The sequence below is a fragment of the Prionailurus viverrinus genome, chromosome A1 (genome assembly GCF_022837055.1).
Source record: "Prionailurus viverrinus isolate Anna chromosome A1, UM_Priviv_1.0, whole genome shotgun sequence".
NCBI lineage: Eukaryota > Metazoa > Chordata > Mammalia > Carnivora > Felidae > Prionailurus > Prionailurus viverrinus.
The window spans coordinates 133,054,756-133,078,602 of NC_062561.1; the positions used below are offsets into that span (position 1 = coordinate 133,054,756).

The window sequence follows — 23,847 nt, forward strand, 5'->3', positions numbered from 1 at the left end:
CAAAGGCTGCTTAATAATAGTTTCAAGGTTTAACAGGAGTAACCATCATTTCAGCTAGCAAGTTTCTTTTCTTCTCCAAACTACTTTTTGCTCATTTATAAGAGAACTAAAAGCAAACTTTTGGAGTATGATTAACCTGGAATGAATTCTAACTTGGTGTATTTAGCAATGTACCTGCAATGTACTTAATTTTGCAAGTCTCATCTATAAACTGGGGATAATACTAGTATTTACCTCCTAGATGAGGATTCATAAAAACTGTTTAGCTCTGTACCTGGCATACAGATACTGTAGCACTGAATAACTATGAGCGGCTGTTCTGGTCTTGGCTCTGGGTGTTCTTAGATGCATTCCTCACCTTCTTCTACACTGTTCTGTATTTCAGGGGAACAAACTCTGAAAACTCCACTTCTCAGGCTTCTGTGTCTGCTGATTTCCAACAATGGTTCAGACAATGGAAGGCACTACGGCAGAAGCCAGAATGTCTCTCTCTCTCCACCTCAGGCAGCATTGTAGGCAAAAGCAGAATCTTTTTGTGACTCCAACTTCAGGTAACAGCACCACACTTACCGCCCTCACCACCCGTACCCTCCAACCCCATCCAGTTTCTGTTCCACCTTCTAATGTATAATCCTAGCCTCTGGACTCTGATAAAACTACTTCCTTCCTTGGTCTCCCTGGGAGGATGGGTGGCATCTTCCTGTCTCTTCCATCAATTCTTTTCATTAAATTCCCTCTATTAAATTCCCTCTATTTAAATATTCAGAGTGGTTATATTATTATGGTTGGATCTTTATTGATAAAACAATAAAAAATAGCAACGATGATGCTATTGACAAGGTATCTGGGAGACTGAACAGAGATGGTTTCTATGTATTATTTTTTGCAATTTGTTGGTTAAGTGCAGAGATTAGCCAACTTTTTTTTTTTTGGTAAAGGGCCACATACTAAATATTTTAGACTCTTGAGTGTCATTCGGTCTCTGCTGCAGCTACTCAACTGTGCCATTATAGTGTGAAGGAAGCCATGGACAATATATAAACGAACAGTCAGGGCTGTGTTCCAATAAAATTTTATTTACGGGGCGCCTGGGTGGCTCAGTCGGTTAAGCGTCCGACTTCGGCTCAGGTCACGATCTCGCGGTGCGCGAGTCCGAGCCCCGCGTCGGGCTCTGGGCTGATGGCTCAGAGCCTGGAGCCTGCTTCCGATTCTGTTTCCCTCTCTCTCTGCCCCTCCCCCATTCATGCTGTGTCTCTCTCTGTCTCAAAAATAAACATTAAAAAAAAATTTTATTTACAAAAAGAGGGGACAGGCCAACTTTGGCCCAGAGGGTGTGATTTTTCAACCCCTTGATTTAGGTGTTAACATAATAGATACATATGTCCAGTAGCACTTTGAAGAATAACCAAACTCAGTGATTATTTTTGAGTCAATACAGAATCATATACTTTTGAGAAATGTTAGAATATAAACTATGTTGCTTAACCTGCTTAAATCTCCTCTATAATTATTCCCCAAACTGGTCATACAATCTATATAAGCATCTAACAGAAAAATAAAAAACTTTTCAGGAGCTGCAATTACTATCAGGTTCTTTCTTACTTTTAGCCTAAATCTGTCCTCCTATAACCTAGGGCTCTTGCTCCTTTCTTCTAGATCTGCACAGAACAATCTTACCCCTAACTGAAAGGAATCTAGACCTTGATGGCTTTCCTATGGGCACATCATAACCTTATCACTAGTCCTCCTAAAACCAGCCACCAAGAACTGGCCTTAAATGTCTTTCTTCTAATCAGCAAATACATTTATTTGCTTAATATGTGTCACACATGATGTAAGCTCTAGAGATAAAGCAATAGACAAAATAGATTAGGTCCCTGCTTTCATGGAGCTCACTCTAGTTGGAGGTGAGAAAGAAGAAAAATAAAGCAGGGTGAAGGGACTGATAGTGAGGTAGGAGGGAAGTTGTTTTAAAATAGTATTGTCGGAGAAATTCTCTCTTACAAGGTGGCCCTTGAGCAGAGAGTTAAAGGAAACTGAGGGAGTCACCTACATACACATGAGTGAAAATAAACAGTAAATGAAAAGACCCTAAAGCAAGACTGTACTAAGGATGTTCATAGAATAGCAGCGAGGACAGAAGGGCTTAAGGAAACTGTAGTAGACTTTATTCCATGCCTTTCTGCTTCTAGACTATATCAGCTAGTGTTCTGTTTTCCTGATTTCAACGCTTCCTTCAGTGAATGATCTGGATTTGTGTTGATTAGAAATTAGCTCAGTAGGAGTTGTATATTCTTGTTCCAAAGAATCAGAGTGATCAAGGAAAAGAGTAATTTCTTAAGGAAAAATTACATACAGTAGATTCTTTTGGTTGTTGTTTTTTTTTTTTTGAATAAAGTGTTTTTTTTAATAAAGCGTTTGAGTAAAGCGTTTAAGAAGTAATGCTTTTTACATTACTTAAAGGTAATAAATGCTGACACCATGCAAAAACTCTAACAGAAAACAGTGGGCATAAGCAACCAATTTTTTATGTAAAGCCTGACAGGTTTTCAGCCTCCTGTTGCTAACACTAATCAGGCATCCTCTCCTTCTAAAAAGCAACCAGCAGGACCCCACATAAATCCAGAGGGCAAAGCTGCAGGTCTCAGCATTTTTGATCTTAGTATTTTCAAAGAAATAAAAAAAAAATTTAATATTATCATCTTTATCAGCACTTTTCTTTCTACAGAGATATGTAACGTTAGAATGTGTTAGCATGTTCTACAGACTATCTTATGCTTCCAATTATACTGATTGTTTAAAAGCATCTTTTTTTTGACTAAACTTAATACTTTTTATTGGTACATAAATCTAAAAAAAAAATAATTCACGGGGCCATAAAAGTTGCTATAGAAAGAAATCTCAGCTTCCTCTCACAAACTTCATAGTGGCAGTTCTATTACTGAGGTTCTAATCCCAGTTTTGTCCCAAAGAATAGGGTGACCTTGGCAAGTCCCAGAAGCCCTTTGTGCCTTCTCTCTTTCATTTGCAAAATACACTCAAAATGCCATTTAACTTCAAGAGAAATACATCCCAAAATGTCTTGCAAATGAGAAAAATCCGCAAATACTGTGTTATATCTTATGGGTAATATAGTGTGAGAAGAAAACCCAGCATGAAAATTCTTTTACCCCTTTCCCATTCTTTTCCTCTTCCTAAAGAAGTTAAGTAGGCTGGCAGGATACAAGGATTCTTACAGCCTCAGGTAAAATTGCAACGTGAGCAAAATTGGCATTTTATTCTTCTATTTCTTTTCTCTATTGCCCTTCTCACCTTCTGCTGCTTTTTCCTTTCTTGCTTCCACACTAAATGCACTTTTGCTTCTTTGCTATCACACCAGACCATACTTCAACACTCCACAAGTTTAATTCTCTACTCCCTTTCCAGGATAGCAATACACTCTCATATGTTCTATACCCTCAATACCAATATACTCTATACCAGTACTCTATTATTTATACCAATATACTCTTATATACTCTATATTAGTTACAGGAGAATACATGCAATTTAGATTCCAGCCCCTTGCTCTACTTAGCAAGTCGTGTATTTGACAATGGGACTGTGAAGAAAGAACACATTTCTATCTGTTCACCCAAACAGGCATCCCTTTCTAAAGCACACAATGTCACATAGGCTGACAAAGTCCTTGCTTCTACACCCACTCTTAAAGGTTGCAAACAAGATTCCTGATTTCCTGGTTATCAAGTACTGTATGATTATCTCACTAAAGTTAAATGTAGTGTCCAATGCACACAGTGAATCATCTCAACTAGCTTTGATTCAACCTTCTTATATTTTCTCCCACAAAGATTTCTGATTTTTTTGTAGTTTCACTGTGTATTTACTTTTAAGCAAAAAGAAACAAAAGCCCGATAAACCTATAATGTCCAGACAAACTAGAATCTAGCTGTCATGTTTGATACCATAATCTTCTATACAAGTTTTCAAACTTAAAGCTTTTTCTGTATAGCCTGAATTTAATTAAAATGCTATTTGAACATAGCATAACCTTTTCCCTTAAGCCTATTAAAATGTTAGTGATACAGAGAGCAAAGGCAAAAGAAATGTAGATAAAATTAAATTTCCTTAACTTGCAGCCCATTGACAAATACTTGAGACAGGCAGAGTCTGACATTTCTGCAGGAACTCCCAACCGTCTGAATGTTAATGCCTGGCTAGAGGAAAAAACAACCTTAGCTTAACAATAGCTAGGGCTCCGGGATCCCCTAAGTCTTCTTTTAACTTATGAAAATCCTTTTGGAGACCTCCTTTGTCTCTACCCCTCCCAACTTAAAAGTATGTAATTAATAGCTCCTCACATTCCCAGAGCAGCTCTTTCTGCTCACTGGTCCTGTCCCCGTGCTTTACTAAAAACCACCTTTTTTGCACCAAAAACATCTCAAGAATTCTTTCTTATCTGTCCGCACCTGAACCCTTACATCCAATCACATCATTAGGAAACATTTACTTCGTAATTTTTAAAACATCCCTTTTAGAAACACAATAAACAAGCAAGCTCTATTCTGTGTCTAAAAGCTAGTTCTTATTTTTCCAAACACGATGCACAAGTTCATACTAACCTAAAGAGTAATGACATAGCTCCTGTTATTCTTTTGCCATGTATATAATATAATAAATATTATATAAAACATTTATAAAAAATGCAGTGTTTGATACATCTCTGTTTTCTAATTAGAACTTGGGACATGTTTATAACACTGTTAATGGATCCACTCTGTACCTTGTTATCACTTACCCCACACCTCTCCCTGGGGGCAAGGTCTGTAGGTTCAGAATGTTCTCAGCTATCTGGTTCTGCTGCAGGGTAAGGTTAGACTGGAAGTAAGACAATGTCAAAGGTGACCAAACTCTTTCAGAGAAGCTTACCTTGCCCAACCACCCCCCAAGGGCTCCATCTGTTTGTTATGAGAGCACTGGATCAATACTTAGACATTCTATGCCTCACTGAATCCCTTCCTTGGTACTAGACTACTGCTCAGCTTTAGTCCCTCATTAAAAAAAAAAAAAAAAAAAATTGTTTTAGAGATGGGGTGGAGAGGGGCTGAGGGAGACAGAGAGAAAGAGAGGGGAAAGAGAGAGAGAGAGAGAGAGAGAGAGAGAGAGAGAGAGAGAGAGAGAATCTTAAGCAGGCTCCACACTCAGCACAGAGCCCAACTCTATCCCAGGACCCTGGGATCATGACCTGAGCCCAAATCAAAATTTGGATACTTGACCGACTGAGCCACCTGAGTGCCCCTAATTTCAAAATACTTAAAAAAAAAAAAAAAAAAAAAAAAAAAAAAAACCACAACACTTATTCTTCCTCTTTATAAAAGTGATTTGAAGATTTAATTATATTTGCAAGTACTTCATAATTTTTGTAATCTACTTCGAAACAAAAATGTCTATAATGAATAGCTACACTGTATTGAATACAGGTTAAGTATTAGAAAGTAGCACTGGATGTTTTACATGTGTTACTTCTTTTAATTCTCAAACAACCCTGTAAGTTTGGTATAATTATGCTCTATTTCTATAAGAATTCCCTGAAGCTTAGGTATTTCAACCAAATAGCAACAAGTGTTACAGTGAGCAATCAAGCTTAAGTTAATTTGAATCCACAATCCATACTTTCCCCACCACAATTCTACGTTTAAATATAGGCTATATTTTCCACAACCAAAGCAATATCACGTTTAATGACTATAAGCAATGTATTGAAGAAGAAAAAAATTGCATGGTACCATGCCCCTCTAGAAAAGCTGAGAAAATACCCAGCTACTACATACTATGCTTACATTTTTTTAACAGACAACAGACCACCCTTTTGACACCATAATTTTGTATAGTTTTGATGTATAAGATATAGGAAATGCAATGTTTAAGATGAAAGACAAATATGACTTTCCATCCCAGCCTGCGTGAAGCTTAGGTTTTTCACCAGAGGTTTTACTCCAGTTGTACAGGCCACTTTTAGGCAACCAACCTGAACAGCAGAAACCTGTGTAAAGTAGAAGGGCCCACAGTGCTCCCCAACCCCCTGGCTGAATACAAACAGCCCAATGGGCGACTACCTCAAAATACCCATAAGCCCTAGCTGACCTAGGGATTGCTTACACCCAGACACAGGTACCAAAAAAGAAAAAACTGAAAATCGTGCACGTTCCATACCTCCTCACCTTCCCCCTTGAACTAGAGCCCCCCAGCACTGCCTAGTGGCAGACAGTATTTGCTTTGCTGTCCTGCCCACACCTCCCTTGGGGTGTATTCAGTAAACTATTTCCTTTGTTCTGCCTTGGGTGAATTCTTTCACTGTCTGCACAGCCAGGCTCCACTTCATCAGGTTGCCCCCACCGCTCCCCCCCCCCCCCCCGCCAGTTACATACATTATCAAGCAGACACACAAATCACAAATAAAATAGAACAGGAAGAACAAGCACTTTTTTTTTTTTTTTTTTTGGTTTTGGAGAACAGCTAAGCAACACCAGGAAATTCTTTTTTGGAAATGTAGAAAAGTCCTTTTTTATGGCATTATGACCTCCTTAAAATTCTGTTCTTCAAACCCAAGTCTCACAGGGGCCATGTCTATTTTCTATTTAGATTAGTTTATGATCTCAAATATTCTACTGCAGTTCCTAGTACAATGGTGAGACCCAATTTCATCCAATTCTACTATGTCTTTAATAAAAATTGGTTTCTCAGTACTTTCAAGAGGAAAACCATTTTAATTTGTTCCTGCTATAGCTATTGTCTTCATGTACTATTCTGTCCTTGAGGCCTTATATGGATGTCAAAGAAAGCATGTTTGTCTAGCTGCTTCTGAAGGCTTCTGAGGGTGACAGATGATCATGTAGATGCCCGTCTAACACATCTTGATGCAGATAATCAGCCTTAGAGTCTAAAGTGTCAGTACCTTTGGTCTCTAAGCTGATTAGGTTGCCGTTGAAACTGGTCAGGCCAATTTTATAGCTGGATACAATTTTCTGACCTATTTTTAAATTTGTAAAGATTGAGATTTTTTTTATAAATTGCCTTTTCTGTCTCTGGGGATCTTTTTCTTTGCAACTGGGGTAAATGGGACAGGAAATAATGGAAACATTATTCCTTTTCCACTGGAGACCTCTTGTCTTTCTACCAGTCCTCTATCCTTCAAATGCCTGTGGTGGGAATTAAATCAGCACTGGGGAGAAGTTACAGCTATCTTGTTTTCATGCTAGCCACTTTTTAAGACTGCTTGGCCTAAAGAGGTTCTTGGTCTTAATTTTTCCTCTAACCTAAGCAAAAAAGAGGACTGTCAGTCTTGCATATTTCAATCTGATTCACTAATGTAGAGATCCTTGTAGGAGTATCAAAACTTTAAAATAGTAAAGTGTTCCTTTGTGATGTATCTCCTTTCATCATGGCTACCAGACATTATGAATCTTAGAACTGATAGTGTTAGCCTCTTTATTCAGGTCACTAGGAAACTCAGAGCAAAATGTGTGGCCCATATTAATAAATAGAAAGAATTATGGTACATATTTAAGGTACTAATCCCAGCCTAATATTATTTTCCTTTTCCTTGCGTTTTCTAATTTACTTTATTTTTCACTTATGATTTTAATGAAGCTAATGCAACTCTAATCAGAGGTATGACTAATAATGATAAATAATTATGATATGTAAAAACACAAGAACTAAGTGGTAATCTATAGTACTAGCTGGCCAATCACAGAAATGAGAAGGTCAAGACTGTTGTAAGACATGCGAGACTGATAGGCTATGAGTAACAGGTTGTAAGATCTTAAAAGGGCATAAATTAAACAACAGAGAGCAAGCTTCAAAGATTCATAAATAGGTGTTGCTACCATTTGACTCCTGATATGATCTCATTTTGGGCAACGATTTGAAAATTCTTCCAGGATCATTTCAATTTATCCTTTGTACCTTATTTAAATCTCAAGTGAGCTCTTGGATCACAAATGGCAAGCCAAAATGCTTATGAATTGTTTCCTAGTTCTTGACTGTCAGATTAATTTTAACTAATTGTAAAGATTTCTCTCATATTGCTTACAATGTCACTAAATTGATGTGCCCAGTATTCAATTATGTTAAATATGTACTAAGGTAGGAGGCTGATCTGATAAAGACAAGTATACTCTGGAATTCCTTAAAATAGGGTAGCTCGCACATAACAGACACCCACATTAGAGAGGGGGAAAAAAAGAACATTAAAACCATTGTATATTTAGAGAAAAGTACCAAGGTTAACATAAAGGATACAAACACAATAGCTCTATAATACCCCCATAGTAACACCCATTCTATGCTTACTGGAACATACTGAGGTCTTGCTTACGTAACTCAGTATTAACTACAATCAATTCACTCTTTAGGATTTATCATGAAATTCTCTTATAGTCTATATAATAGAAACTTTTAGAACAGTTTTTTTAAAATATAGAAATTTCTGCTCTAACATAACACATAAATTCTTGAAAAATCCTCTTTCTGCAAATTTGCATACTAAAAACAATAGGTATATGAGAAAAATAGTGTTAGAAGCAGATAAGTCAAAGACAGAAAACTAACAAAAACAATAAAGATTCTAATAAAATACTAGCACAGTTTAAAAAATGCATGGCAAATTCCCAACAAAGGAATCCTGAAGTAAACATAGGACTTTATCTTCTAAAAAGAAAAAAAAAAGTGAAATAAGTTAATGTGAAAGGGTTGAGGATGCTAAGTTATAAAGGGAAGAGGCCAATGTACAAAGACCAGGCAGAAACACATAATAAGGAGTTCCATGACACAGCATGTGGCCAAACTGAGCAAAAAGAAGAATGTGGGATGAATGGTCATCATATACAGTATAAATTGCCTGTACCATTCTGCTGTATCAATGTACTTTGACTTTAGCTGTTGTATCACTTAGTGGCAAAAACTATGCCACAAAATGACTCAATCACTTATGAGCTAATTTGTATTGCAGAGGCAAAGTTGTAACAGAACAGAGTATACCAAAACTTCATTTTTTATTTTTATTTTTTTCAAAGACTTTATTTATTAACTTATTTCTAAATGTTTATTTTTGAGATAGTGCATGTGGGGGAGGGGCAGGGAGAGAGGGGGACAGAGGATCCGAAGTGGGCTCCGTGCGTGCTGACAGCAGCGAGCCGGATACAGGGCTTGAATTTACAAACCATGAGGTCATAACCTGAGCTGAAGTTGCATGCTCAACTTACTGAGACACCCAGGTGCCCTTCAAAGACTACTTTTAAGTGATTTCTATTCCCCATGTGGGACTGAAACAACCCCGAAATCCAATCATATGCTCTACTAACTGAGCCAGCCAGGTGCCCCTCAAAACTTTAAGTCAGCATATTTTTTCTAGATTTATGTTGAAAGAATAAATTCAAAATATCTCAGCAAGCCAACTCCCTGCCTAGGAAAAGGAGAAGAATTCTCAGAATGGGAAGAAAATGTGGTGATTAATGGGTCTGGTACAGAGTAAGTGCTCAATAAATGTTATCAGCAGCTACTACCACTACCACTACCACTACCACTACCACTTCTGTTGCTGCTACTTCACTAGTAAAGATGGAAACTAAAAGAGCACTGAGGCAGACATGTGTGGTGTACCCAGGATCTACACTCTCTACTTTATTGCTAACAGAATTCTAATTTTTGGTCAGGAATCTACCTCTCAGGAAAGGTGACCTTAACCTCATGTTCGGGGCAAATCTGGATTAGTCTAAACTAATTATGGTAATCCCACTGTTTTTGGCCATGACTGGTTCAAAAGTGGGCATGAGGCCTCCAGGCCAATACAACATGAAGTCCATCAGAGGGAGGGCGGGAGGAGCTTTGGGAAAAACTTTCCTTATAAGTACTAAAGAGACACAGGAGCAGTTTATCTCTTCTCTTCCTCTGGATATTGTCAGGGCAAAAGCACTTTAGGTGCTCCGATGCTCCACTTACATTTTGAATTCCCCCTTCTCAAAGAAGACCTTCAGGAATTTCCCTCACTATCTTGTCAGCTCTTTGGGGATTTTAAAGTGATGTTTTAAACAAGTCTTATTCAATAATTTTTTAAAAAGAGTTCTGTCAGAATAACTTACTCTATCATTACCAAAAATGGAAATATTCTACCTTTGTTTGCAAAATGATCTAAGACTGATTTGTTTTGAGAATTTTATATATAATTTTTACAATCTTCTTTGTGACAGTTATTTTTCTATTGCATAGCTAGACTGTGTAGCTCAGTGCTGCCTAGTACAGTTGCCATGAGCAACATATGGCTTTTCAAATATAAATTAATTCAACTTAAAAGTTCTGTTTTTCAGTTACACTAGCCACATTTCAAATGCCCAATAGCTATTTTGGTGAGTAGCTACCAAGCTGCACAATGCATATATAGAATATTTCCATCACTAAAGAAAATTCTCTTGGACAGTGCTGGCTATGTGTTCTGAAAGTTTAAATTTTCATATATTAGATTATGCTTTAAAAATCCCCAGCTTAAAAACTTATGCTCAGATAGCTTTTATAACTTAGATAGCATGAAAATAAATTTCAGTGTGGTAACTGAATTGTCACATATTCTGAACTAGTAGAGTCTTAGATTTATGAAAAAAAATTATTTGTATTTCCATGATATAGTCATGTTAACTGTATCATTTGCTGAAAGCTGAAACAGAAGACAAAGCTAATAATAGAAATGTCAAGCCACCAGTAGCAGGTTCTACAATTTGAGCATCTCATGTTTATTTATTTTTGAGAAAGAGAGGCAGAGCATGAGTGGGGGAGGGGCAGAGAGAGAGAGGGAGACACAGAATCTGAAGCGGGCTCCAGGCTCTGAGCTGTCAGCACAGAGCCCGATGCGGGGCTTGAACCCACGATCTGCGAGATCATGACCTGAGCCAAAGCCAGATGCTTAACCGACTGAGCCACCCAGGCGCCCCCACAATTTGAGCATTTAAAAGGAAGTTTATGGGTGAACAGCAACAAGCCTAATATGTCTGGCACAGTTTTTTCCTTTTTCTCTTACTTATCGTACATTATTCATATTACAGTAACTATCTTATTAGAGCCAAAACATGTGCCTGCCCTTACAATCACGTAACAGAAACAGATAAGTGAATTGAGACATGGGTTTGGCTTTCTCACTCCTGCCTAACACAGTCTGATAGACAGTAGATATTCTTTTTTTCTACCCTTGTGTAAAACCTCTGTTCTTCTGAAATTCATGCTATTCATCCAAATCACTATCTGGCTTCATCATTGTTACTAATCCATCGTGGCCATTTTCCTTCATTTATGAAAAAGTCTGGTACCTGCTTCGCAGTCTCACACTACACTCCCGAGTTCTAACATCATCGTGAGTGACCTCAACATCCGCATAGAAGACTCCTCAAATTCCCTGGCTTTGAAGATCCTTGAATTCCTTCATCTCTGCCCAAGGTTAGGTAAGCAATCCCTTGGCAGAGTTGTCATCATTGAGAACAGTCTCACTTGTCATATCTGAAATTCAAATGCATTCCAGTCTCTGATCCCCACATCATCTATCTCCCTCCCCCTGTTCTTCCTACTACACTGGTTCTTTGATTTTTATAGATTCTAAGTTAGGTCCTTAATTTTCTCCTCTTAGCCATCTTTAGACTCCACTGCGTTTCCCACCAGTGCCCTCAAATTCTTTCTGACTTGTTCATGGCTCTGTTGTAGTCTCACCTTCTCCAATCTATTCTCATCCAGAGGATAAATCAGAGGCTAAGTCTTTGCATGGTGTCTTATAGCCTCAAGATAAAGATCATTTAACCTCTTTAACCTCCAAGCCTTGCACTTACTTTTCCTTCTGCCTAGAATGCTCTCATGGTCACTTTCTTCTTTTCTGGTCTGCTCCTATTTGCCCTTCAGACCTTTACCTTCCTCTGGGAAGAATCTCTTAAATCCTTAATTAGGCTAGTGACAGTTCTATGTGCTTTTAAAGCATTCCATAATTATTCTATCATATCGTAGATACGTGATTTTTCTGCAATTAACTGATTTGCCAGGAAATTATAAGACCCTTGAGAGCAGAGATTATCATTCTCAGTCTAGAACAGTCTGATATACAGAGGGCACTCAATGACTTGTTGAGTGAATGAATAAATAATGCTGGTAACTTGAAATGGTTATTGTAAATGAAGGTACAAGTAATTGCTTCAAGATGCAAATTTAACATAGAAGTAAATATGATCAATAAGCTACTTTTGGAAGTATGTATGAGGGGTAATAGAGCAGGGTAAGGAAGATTAGGAGTCCCAGGGTTGTAAGGAGCAGGGAAGGCTGCAGTTTTAAATGTGGTATTCAGGCTAGGCCTCATTGAGAAGGTGACAGTTGAATAAAAGTGAGGTAAGGGAGTCATCTATGTAGATATTTTGGGAGAAGAGTCCATAAGATAAAGGAAACAAGCAATGCAAAAGTACTAAAGGCGGGAGCATGCCTGGTGTGTACAAGGAAGGTGGCTAGAGCAGAGCTATTGAGGAGGAAGGAGGAAGAGATTAGTTTAGAAAAGTAATGGAAGGCTACATTGTATAGTCTTTGCAGGCCTTTGTAAGGACTTTGCATTTAAGTAAAATGGGGAGCCCCTGAAAGGTTTTGAGTAAAGGATATAATCTCACTCACTCAGTTTCTTATATATTGAGAACTGTAGGGAACAAAAGTAGTAATGGCAAATCCACTGAAAAAGCTCTTCAGAGAAATCCAGTGCAAAAAAGAGTGGTAGCAGTGGAGGCAGTGAGAACTAGTCAGATCTAGGATATATCATGAAGGGAAAGCCAGTGCGATGTCCTGAGGGATTGGGTATGAGCTGTGAGAGAATGGAATCAAGAATGACTCAAAAAAAAAAAAAAAAAAAAAAAAAGAAAGAAAAGAAAAGAAAGAAAAAAATGGCAGATGGAATTGACATCTGAGATGGGGGAGGTATAGGTATGTGGAAATGTTTTAGAGAGAGCATTTGGGCATGGTAAATATTATATGTCTATTAAAAGTTTAATCAATGGTAAGATAGGAGTCCGGAATCCATAAAAGAAGTCTGGGCTAAAAATAGAAATTTGAGGGTCAAATGGCATATGAATGCTGTCAAAAATAATGAAACTGGATGAGATCACCAAGGTAAATATTAGTAGTGTACAAAAAAAGGCCAATGACTAGATTCTGGATACCCTAAGAGGTCAGAGAAGAGTAAGAACCAGCGAAGGAGAATGAGAAAAAACAAGTAGGAAAAGAAAAGGACAACCAAAAAGTTGTAGTGTTATGGAAGCCTAGTGACTATCAAGTAAGATGAACACTGAGGACTGACTATTGGATTTAGCAACATGTGAGTCATCTGTGACTTGAAAAGAGCATTTTAAAAAATGTTTTATTTATTTTTGAGAGAGAGAAAGAGAGAGTGCCAGTGGGGGAGGGGCAGAGAGAGGAGACACAGAATATGAAGCAGGCTCCAGACTCTGAGCTGTCAGCACAGAGCCTGATGTGGGGCTCGAACTCACAAGCTGTGAGATCATGACCTGAGCCAAAGTCGGACACTTAACTGAATGAGCCACCCAGGCACTCCAGACAAGAGCATTTTTAGTAGAATGATGGAGGCAAAAATCTGACAAGAAAAATTTTAGGAAAAAATTAGAAGAGGAATTGGATATGGAAGTACATAGTTCTTTTAAGGAATTTTGTTTCAAAAGGAAGAAAAACATGGGAAAAGAACCGGCAGATATTTTGTTTTTGTTCTTTTAAGACAGGAGAAATAACAGCGTGTTTGTATGTTTATGGAAAATTCCAGAAGAGATGATATTGGAAAAATATCCACATATTTTGAAATAACCAAGAATTAAAATAGGTATAGAGTTGGAGAGCATGACAGTGAGGAATAGTGTGCAATAGTCTGATGGTGTGAAATTAAAAGGTGTGGCTTTCAGATAAGAGGGAGGGAGAATCATCCGAAAGGAGAAATGAAATATAAAAGCATAGTCAATCCACTTTCACTCATTCAAGATTTAAGGATGAAAACAACTTTAAAAGGTTAAAGTTTATTCTAAGTATCTTTAGAGGACAGCCAGTTTCCATTAGAACAACAAAGTGAAGAGAAGGAAAAGTGAGAGACATCGGAATGTAAGGACTTTTGCTGCGGATGGATCTTGAATTCCTAAGGGCACAGAAGTTTCAAAAGTTGGGCAGAGATAGGTAACGGAAGATGTGATACGCAGAACTTTTTGGAATTGGAGGGCAAGACATGAGGAATGATGTGGGAATCTGGGGTTTCTTACAGTGGCAAACACAAAGTAGGATCAAGGGTATAATAAGATTAATCCTGGTGGACTCAGGAAAGATAGTGGGAGCAAAGGTGTGAGTGTTGGGGGAACAAGACATTTTGGGGGACCTATGACTCTCTCTTAGTGCCTATTGGAGAAGATTGTATTTGCCCTTCATGCTGGAGCTTTCCCTAGTTCCCTGTTGATGGAATTGCTGGACCTGAGGTTGGTTCCATTCACTATTAACAACTTAAAAAATTCATGTGACCTTCATACACATGGATTTATGATCAAATAGCTTCCAGTTTTAAAAATTTCCCTGCTCTAGGGGAAATGTAAGCTAATTTTTCATAGCAAAGTTTGGTTTTACTTACATCTGTGTTACAGGAGCGATACCGTTTCCTTTCCCCAAGGCAATATTTTCCACCTCCTGAAGGTCTGAAAACACATTTTGTTTAACATGTGAATATAACTGTCTACAGAAAGAGTACATATATTGCTTGACAAAAACATATTAGCATTTATTTTAAGAAACTACAAAATTTGACATTTTATTAGTTATTAAAATAATAGTCATGCTGGTGATTGTTAACAATGATGATTATGGTTGTTGAACATAAAACTTAAGTCAGTTTGCTATGAAAAGCTTTTTAAGAAAAATTGTCATGATTTACATTAGGAAGAAAATGCAATTAAATAAATCTATTTTCTAATTATCATAGTAAGCAGGTGCTCAGTTCAACACAGTGAGTTTAAAACTCACTTATAATGAAAAGCCATTTGAATCTTATTCAACAAAAGCCGTATATAATCTGATGCTATTTGTTCACCACGTAGGAAGTGGTAAGTTTACTATTTTTTCCAAACTACAAACAAGAGCATACTAAATTAGTCTCTGGAAATAGCTGTAGTTCAAAGTAAATAATGCAAAAATGAATTTCTATCTCATTATATGAAGTTTGAAAAATTACATCTCAAAACAATATGGCTTTGCATTATATAAATACTGCATATGACACTCACAGTAATGAAAAAGTAAGATGCCCAATATTTGATCTACATAAATTAATTTTTAAAGTATTTAACATCAGGTAGAGCCATATGCTATTATTCAGGAATGCTATTTCGAATGGCAAGGCTAACTTCTTTTATAACTATCTGAGTATATTACTTTTTATCATAGAATTTTATAGTTTTGGTTATTAATTACAGTAGCCCACAGTTGAACTTAGGTAATTATTCTGTACTTGTTTGAGAAAAGATCAAGTATAATTATAGTTTTGGCTAACTGGTAATCAATGGAATAAAGTTGCATGTTAATATATTTTGAATACCAGAGAATACTGACTCTAAGAAAGAAAAGAAATGGCCCCGTCTAAATCAGCTTGGGAGAAATAGGTTGATCAGACAAAAACAAGGGCGTGGGGATGGTGGTAGCATGACTGATTTATGAGTGGGTGACAGTGAGCTCTGTTTAGCAGGAAGATGATAATGGAAAGAAAGTTGGAGAATGGAAACACAGAAACTAGTGTAAAAGGAAGTAATTTCAAGCTGAAAAGAATAAAAAAGAAGAAAAGAGACGTTCAGAGGAGGAACCAAAGAGAGGGATCCTGAATTAAAAAGAGAAAATTAAAAATTAAAGCAACTTTTACCCCAGGAAGGAGAAAAAAGCAGAAGTGATATAACGCCATGCTGCACCAAACATTAGTTGGGAAAGGAGGCCTGCAACCTGAGCTCTAGACAAAAATGGGAGCACTTGATATGCAGCAGCTAAGGAGAAGTTTAGTTTCTAGGTGGACAGGAAAGTCCAACTGGGGGACTTTAGTCCACCTGTAATGGGCACTAGCGGGAGGGAGAGGCAATTCAGCTACCAGAGAATACTGATGGGGCTGGCCTTATGCCAGGGGAGTCTGACTGGAGAAAAGGAGTGGTGGGAGAGGAGCAGTCCAACCTGCATGAAACAGTCACAGGGAGAAAAGTGGTGGCAGCTCCGGAAGATGATTAATAGGGGCATGTGAATGGAAACTATTTTAACACATGAGCAGTATTCTTTTCATTGTGATTTGTGATGCGAATCAAGGCATTTCAACCCTTGAAGTGCTCTCATTGGTCCTTTTAATACTAATGTAGCAGTAATAATTTTATGTGACATGTGAAAAGACCTTAGGTTTCCTGGGAATAATGGTAATGTAGCTAAGACCAGACCTGGATTCATCCATAATTCAGTAGTTTTCGGAGGAGGAAATCTATCTGATTATTACTAGATTAAAAGTCTGGCTATACCTGGGATAGATACACAATGCTATTCTTTTTTATTTTTAGTTACACAGTAAGGGGGGTGGGGGGAAAAAGAAAGTCTGTCTAACAAGGCTCTTCCACTTCTCTGTGCCTATTGCTTGTTCAGAAGACAAACACTTGGCTCACTAGTGAAACGTTTTTACAGATAACATGTGAAACCACAGCTTTGAATCAATTCCAACTGTGTCTTTTTGTTGGCTCCGGCTTACTTTAGCTACTTACGCTGGACTGTCACAGTGTCTTAGGGATGAGGAGACGCCTCCCCCGCAGGTTCTGCTGCACTCTCCCCATAGTGACCAGGGACCCCAGCCCCCATCTATGCTCTGGGGCCAAGTGCCAAAAGGAACACAATCTCCCTGATAACACCACTGCAAGATTTCACAGAAAACACAGAATTAGCTTTTAGGCAGATAGAGCTATCAGGTTAGAAATACATAAGGGTCCGGCAATGACCAATTACAGGCATTAGCATTCTCCAATAGATAACAGACTGAGAGTTCTTTAACTGTGTTTAGACAATGGCAAAGGTGCATGTGATTTGCAAATTATCTTTAGCTAGGCAATGATTTATACATCTCTAACATGTACCAGGAGTCTAGAAAACTTGACTTTACTTCCTTTTTCCTTATTTCTCTGCCTCCAGAATCCTAGTGTTTCTCATTAAAGAGACCTCAAAAGTCTTTTTTAAGATATTTTAGTATTAAATTTTTTTTCTTTTTATTCCACTATTATTAGACTCATGGAATGATAACGCAATATGGAAAGTTCCCCAGTAAGGAATTTTTATGATGGTAATTGCTTTTACATTAAAAAAAAAAAAAAAAAAGAAAGAAAGAAAAAAAGAAAGAAAAAAAAAGGCTGGTTGAGGCTACAATAGTAAAAGAATGCGTTGTGGCATTTCATCTACATGAGTCCTGCAGACATAATAAAAGTAATGCCAAGATACTAGGGACAGGGTACAAAAAACTCTAACATACACTGCCTAGCCATGTGTATACAGCACTGCATGAACATGTGTACTGGAATTCTTTCAGCTTTACTCTGCACTAAACCACACATACTGCATGTAAGTAGAAAGCCAGGAATAATTTACCGAGACGTAGACATCACATAATCAGCTCATAACTCTAACATGATAAATCTTATTTGCAGAATATGGTAAAAGTGAAATCTTTTTTTTTTAAGCCAAGCATGTCTAGGCTTTTATTGGTGCGTTTTTCTTAAGTATCAAATTTTGACAAACCAACCTGGTGCTGTGAATGTCATTTTTTTATATGAATGATAAAAAACATTATTAGAATAACTATCAGTAATATCAGATACACAAAAAACCAACTTTATATTAAAATATGAAGGTATTATAATATGCAATGCTTAGAAAGTAATCAGTTTATTACATTGTTTCCATATATCTGGAATTTTTTCACTTTTCACCATTCCATGGCTGCCACCTTAGATGAAATAGGCAAATGGAATAGATTCTTACCTGGTCTCTGTGGCTCTACTTTTTTTGTACCTATAATCAACCCATTCTCTAGTAAGCACTTCAAGAGAGCTCTTTTCAAAACATTATCACATCATGTCACTTTTTGCTTAAACAATTGCACTAGTTTCCTGCCTCCCTTAACTTTGGTCAGAAGTGGCCTTTGTGACTCCTGCCTCTTTCTCCAGTCTTATTCTCTCTTGCACAGATTGGTTCAGACCACTGCAATCTTTTATTTTCCTCAATATACTAAGTTTGTTCCCTCTTTTGGGCATTTGCATCTGCTGGTCCTTCTGGGAATATTCTTCTCCTAATTACTTATGTTGCTGTCTTCTCATCATTTGGTCTCAAGGTCAAGCATCCTTTCATCAGAGAGGACTTTCCTTGACCACTTTTATTCTGAAGATGGGGTACCTCCCCACCCTCTTCACCCTCCCCTCCTCCAACTCCAGACTGTAATAAAGATTACAGCCTCCTGTTTTAGTTCCCTCTTACCACTTAACACATTTTAAATTACTCTTTATTTTTCAAATTACTTCTTTAATATTTTTCCCTTCTCATTAGTATGTAAAACCAGGAGATGCACATGTGGCTATTTATTTATTTAAAAAAATATGAGCATTGTATAATACTCATTTTAGGTAATTCATCCATGCTTTTTTTTTTTCTTTTTTCATCTATGCTTTGAAGGGGAAAGTTCAGCAACATATCTAAGCCCACAAATGACCAAGTTATTTGAGCAAAATATATCCTGAGAGGCAGGATAGCATGATGGTTGAGGACTGAGACCTGAATAAGAACTGAGATACTAAATAAGTAATTTCATTTGTCTGCATCTGAGCTTTTTCATAAATAAAAAGGTAAATAATAATAAAGCCTATAGCATGGCAGATTAAATAAAGATAATGTGAAGGACCTGGTACATGGGGTGTAGAAAGTATCTGATACATGGAAAGAGTTCTGTAAATGCTAGTAACCACTGGGCAAGTTGCTTAATTTTTCTGGATCTCCATTTTCTTATCTGTAAAATGCGAACAATAACACCATCTATCTAGTAGGGCACATAAAGTGAGTAGAGTAATGGTTAATTCATATCAAACCTTCAATATGCTAAATTAGCTAATATTACTGTTAAAATGAAGTGCTCACATGTAGGAACGAGGTTTTTGCAACTTGCAGAGATCTAAATGTGGTGTGAATGGCACTCATAACCTTCCGAAATCCTAGAGAAAGCTAAGTTCCCGCCCTGATGATGATACTAAATTCTTGGAAGGCCACACCAATCTTCCACAATGCAGAAAGAAATCAATAGGCACACTTTGGAAGATTTGTTTCTCTCCACAGATGTACATTTATCTCTTCCAAAGTTGATGGCTCTGGACATTTTTTAAAAATTTGTTGAGGGGTGCCTGAGTGGCTCAGTTGGTTGACTGACTGGCTTTGGCTCAGGTCATGATCTCACGGTTCATGGGTTTGAGCCCGCGTCAGGCTCTGTACTGACAGCATGGAGCCTGGAAGCTGCTTCTATTCTGTATCTCCCTTTCTCTGCCTCTCCTCTGCTCATGCTCTCTCCCTCTTTTTTTCTCTCCAAAATAAATAAACATTAAAAAAATTAAAATAAATTTGCTTTATAAAAATTTGTTGAGGGGTGCCTGGGTGGCGCAGTCGGTTAAGCGTCCGACTTCAGCCAGGTCACGATCTCGCGGTCCGTGAGTTCGAGCCCCGCGTCAGGCTCTGGGCTGATGGCTCAGAGCCTGGAGCCTGTTTCCGATTCTGTGTCTCCCTCTCTCTCTGCCCCTCCCTCGTTCATGCTCTGTCTCTCTCTGTCCCCCCCCCAAAAAAAAAAACGTTGAAAAAAAATTTGTTGAATTTTTAATATTCTTTATTTCAAAACATTATTTGAACTAAAGAGACAAAAACAAAAACAGTTGACCCATATCTCCCACCCCTGACCCCTACCTCTGGCAAACACCAAACTATTCTCTGTATTTATGAGCCTGTTTTTAAAGAAATATATATATATATATATTAAATATATATTGTTATATAGCAATAAATATGCTATTTAAATTTAATTAAAATTTAAATTTCAGTTCCTCAGACCCACTAGCCACATTTTTAGGGCTCCATAGTCACATATGGCTAGTGGCTACTATGTTGGACAGAGCAGATATAGGGCATTTCTATCATCATAGAATATTCCATTAGAAATGCTGAATGTCTAGAACAGTGCCTAGCATGTAGTAGTCATACAATAAAAATTTATTGAATAAATACATTAGTTAAATTATAGAATTCTTTGTCCTATTCTGGACCACATGTCCAGATCCTTACTACACGTAAGTAAGGGAACTAGAGATACTGGCGGATAAAAAAAAATGTCAATTTCATCTTTCTTTCCATGATAATTGCACTCAGTCTATTTTTAGTAGTTGTAACAACATAAAGGAATCATTGAGAGAAGTGCTGGGTAATTAATTTTCATTTGTCCATAAAAAAATTAGGCAAGAGAGAGAAAAATTTGATTGGCTAGAAGGCAGAACATTCTGACCCTAAGTCTAATAAATATTAAAGTAGGACATTAAGAAAAATGGTTAGTTTTGGGCAATGGGAATTGCTATGAAGAAAAAAAAATCATAGGTCCAAAACGGTGAACCAGAGGTAGTGGCTGTTAATACAGTACCAACCCTGGGAGAAGGGCAACTAAAAATAATGTACACTTGAGAGACAGAAAATATTTCAGTTGCCAGTGTACAGCATGCTTAATTGATTTTGAAGACCAACCATTTGTATAATGATACACCAATTGTGTTAGGCCTTCACCTATACAAAATTCACAATTTGGGCCAAATAATCTCTAGTTTTGCATTTTTGTTATTACAAGTAGCTGTGTATAATGATAATAATAATAGTAATAACAACAATAAGTATGTATGTATATATGTACGTAAGTATTTTGAGAGTGAGAAAGAGACAGCAGGGGAGAGGGGCAGAGGGAGAGAGAGAATGAATCTTAAACCGGCTCCACACTCAGTGTGAAGCCCAATGTGGGGCTCAATCCCATGACCCTGGAATCATGACCTAAGCCAAAATAGAGAGTCGGATGGACACTCGACTGACTGAGCCACCCAGGCACCCCATGCAATAATATTTATGCCTGAATTTATTTTTCTATGAGAATAACTAGCAGTGTATTATTGATTTTTCCCCCATGGAAAAATTCCAAATCTTAAAATTTACCTATTTTTCAAGTTGGAAGTTTAGCATTATTGATATCAAATAATACTCAAATTTTACTGTGCATTTATTTTATATAATCACAGAGCTACATCTAAAGCTCAGAGGGACTTTGAAATTGATGTGTAAGCACTTCAGTTTTTTCATATGAGGAAACTAGAACCTTAAGGAGGCTGACTTGCCCATGGTCACTTACGGGCAGATAAGAAATTATCTGTTCAAAAATATACAAAAATCAGTGGGAAAAAACCCAACTGTTGGTATAGGATTACATATTTGAAGTATATTATAGTATTAAAGAATATTGGACTATCTTTACTTCATATAATACAAAAAAACTACAGATAAGCACTCTCAGCTGCAAGTGTACAAACCCATGTTATTTTTCAGAACTCTTTGAGCATTCTTATAAATTATAGTTTAAAAAACTTTATTTTTTGTATTTTTCAGAGGAGAGAGAAATTGTGAAGGCTACAAGAATACTGAAAGATGTAGGTTCCAAAGTATTTAATAATACTGTTATTCATATTTCCTCGATGTTCACAAAATGTAGGACATGGAAAGAAGTCACATAAAGTCTCTTGTTTTCCTTTTAAAACTTATTCTTATGGTAAAAGACAAACACAATATTCAGTTTGTTGGACGCTCCTCAGTTCTCATCATTAATTAATACCTACAGAGCCACAGTATTTCATAAGTGGCTTACTAGAACCTTTACTGCATAAATTCATGTTATTGAATTGTATCTATTCCATGGAGTTATAATAGACAATTGTATCAGAAAGATAAATAACAAATATTAATGGCTAAAAAATGAAGAACTCAAAATAGCAGTATAAGTATCAGTCATTTAGTAGTTGACAAGAGACTAGTGTCTAGCTTAATAACTAGTTTTAGTTAATTAGTTAACAAGTTAACAACTACAGTCTGTGTGCAGTCTGTGTTACAAATCTGAGTTCTTACTCTAGTAATATCTTTGATGCAAAGCAAGTCATTTGTTTCTTCAGATTCCCTAACTATAAAATGGGAACTAATTTTTTGAAATTTCAAAATCCAATGTGCTTTGGATTAGGACAACTTTAGAAATTAGTTCTATGCAGATATGCCCTCAAAGAAATTATAAATCTACCAAAGGATTTGGTTGATTTTGATCTCTGGCAAATGGTCTTTTGAGTTATGTTTAGTTCAATATAGGACTTTTCAGTGATGTTTACTTACAGTAAAGGATCTCTTTGGAATTCTTGCTATTTCTCTGCTCCAGCAGTAGTAAATATCTTGATGTAGTATATAATTTTAGAGAAGGCGCTTATGTAACTTAATAATAAATGCTTTCTGAAAACTATGGAACTTCATGTAGATCAAGTTATTTGAGCTAATTTTCCAGATTATTACATTAATATGTACTAAAATTTTAATGTGTGTAACTCATAAGTAATATAACTAGATTACACAAAATAAAGCAATTTGAAGTATATATAAATCCCATAAGCACATAAAGCTGACAATTTTGAGTGTTGTATTTTCTACTTTTCTTCTTCTTTGTTTTTTTTTTTTTCATCTGAAGATGCTAAACCTGTAAAGCCTCTATTTCTACAGGCATAGGATTTTACTTCATTTCTTAAACTACAGATGTTAAATATTCAGATGGAGACTAGATCTTTATTCTCAAAGGTTATATCCAATCTAGTGATTTTGAACTATTCTAAATTATCAGTTGTGTTCCTTCAGCCTAAATTTTCTAGATAAATTAGGTAAATTTGGCCGTCTTTTTGCTGATTCAGGCGTGTAAAACCAGATTCGGAAAGGTGATGGAGTGAAACTATCACATTTCAAGAATAAAATATCATATTGCTCATTTTTGTTTTTTACATTCCTTCTAAATAAAATGAATATGTTATTAAAACTATCTAGAAAGACAATCATTCCAGTGAGGCTTTAAAGGTTTTATAAAGAAACACTTAACCATCCTTAAATAACATTTTTTGATATTAGACCACTAAATTTCATGATCTACATCAGGGAATTATGTTCAAACAAGATATACTACAAATCAAACAATCTAAATGAGAATTTGTCAGAATTCAACGAAGGAAAATTTCAAGATGGGTATATACAGTATTTAAAAATATATATACATATATATTTTTTAATAAGAACCACTTTAGAATGTGATTATGGTAGATCTTGTACCATAGCCAACACTTTGGTCCAGCCAGCATCTGGAATGACCGATCCCTAAGGAAATCCTAAGATTCTGAAGGAAGTGATATTGGTGACTCAATATGGAACATTCTTCCCAAGTCAGAAAAGTTGAGAATTGGAGCATAGCACTATTAAAAGCCTTATCTTTCCACTGTGCAGGTGTGGGAATGTAAAAGCTTTTTTTCAGCCCAAATTCTAAATCAGAACTTGTCATCCCATACTATTTAAATTTCTAGAGCAATTGAAAGGACTATTCTTTTTTCACTTCCTATGTTTATAGTTTGGGACCCAGTCAAAACATATTATATTCTACTCTAA

The 23,847-nt window shown here is 36.7% G+C and overlaps 1 protein-coding gene across 1 annotated transcript in view; it reads right to left on the reverse strand.

The window, feature by feature from the left end:
- ADAMTS6 (ADAM metallopeptidase with thrombospondin type 1 motif 6) overlaps nucleotides 1-23,847 on the reverse strand; it is a 296,499-nt gene that overhangs the window by 78,830 nt on the left and 193,822 nt on the right. Inside the window, exons 12-13 of the mRNA XM_047867513.1 lie at nucleotides 16,830-16,975; nucleotides 14,684-14,747 (exon numbers count right to left, since the gene is read on the reverse strand). Of these exons, the coding sequence (XP_047723469.1) occupies nucleotides 14,684-14,747; nucleotides 16,830-16,975 (210 nt within the window). The remainder of the gene's footprint in view (nucleotides 1-14,683; nucleotides 14,748-16,829; nucleotides 16,976-23,847) is intronic.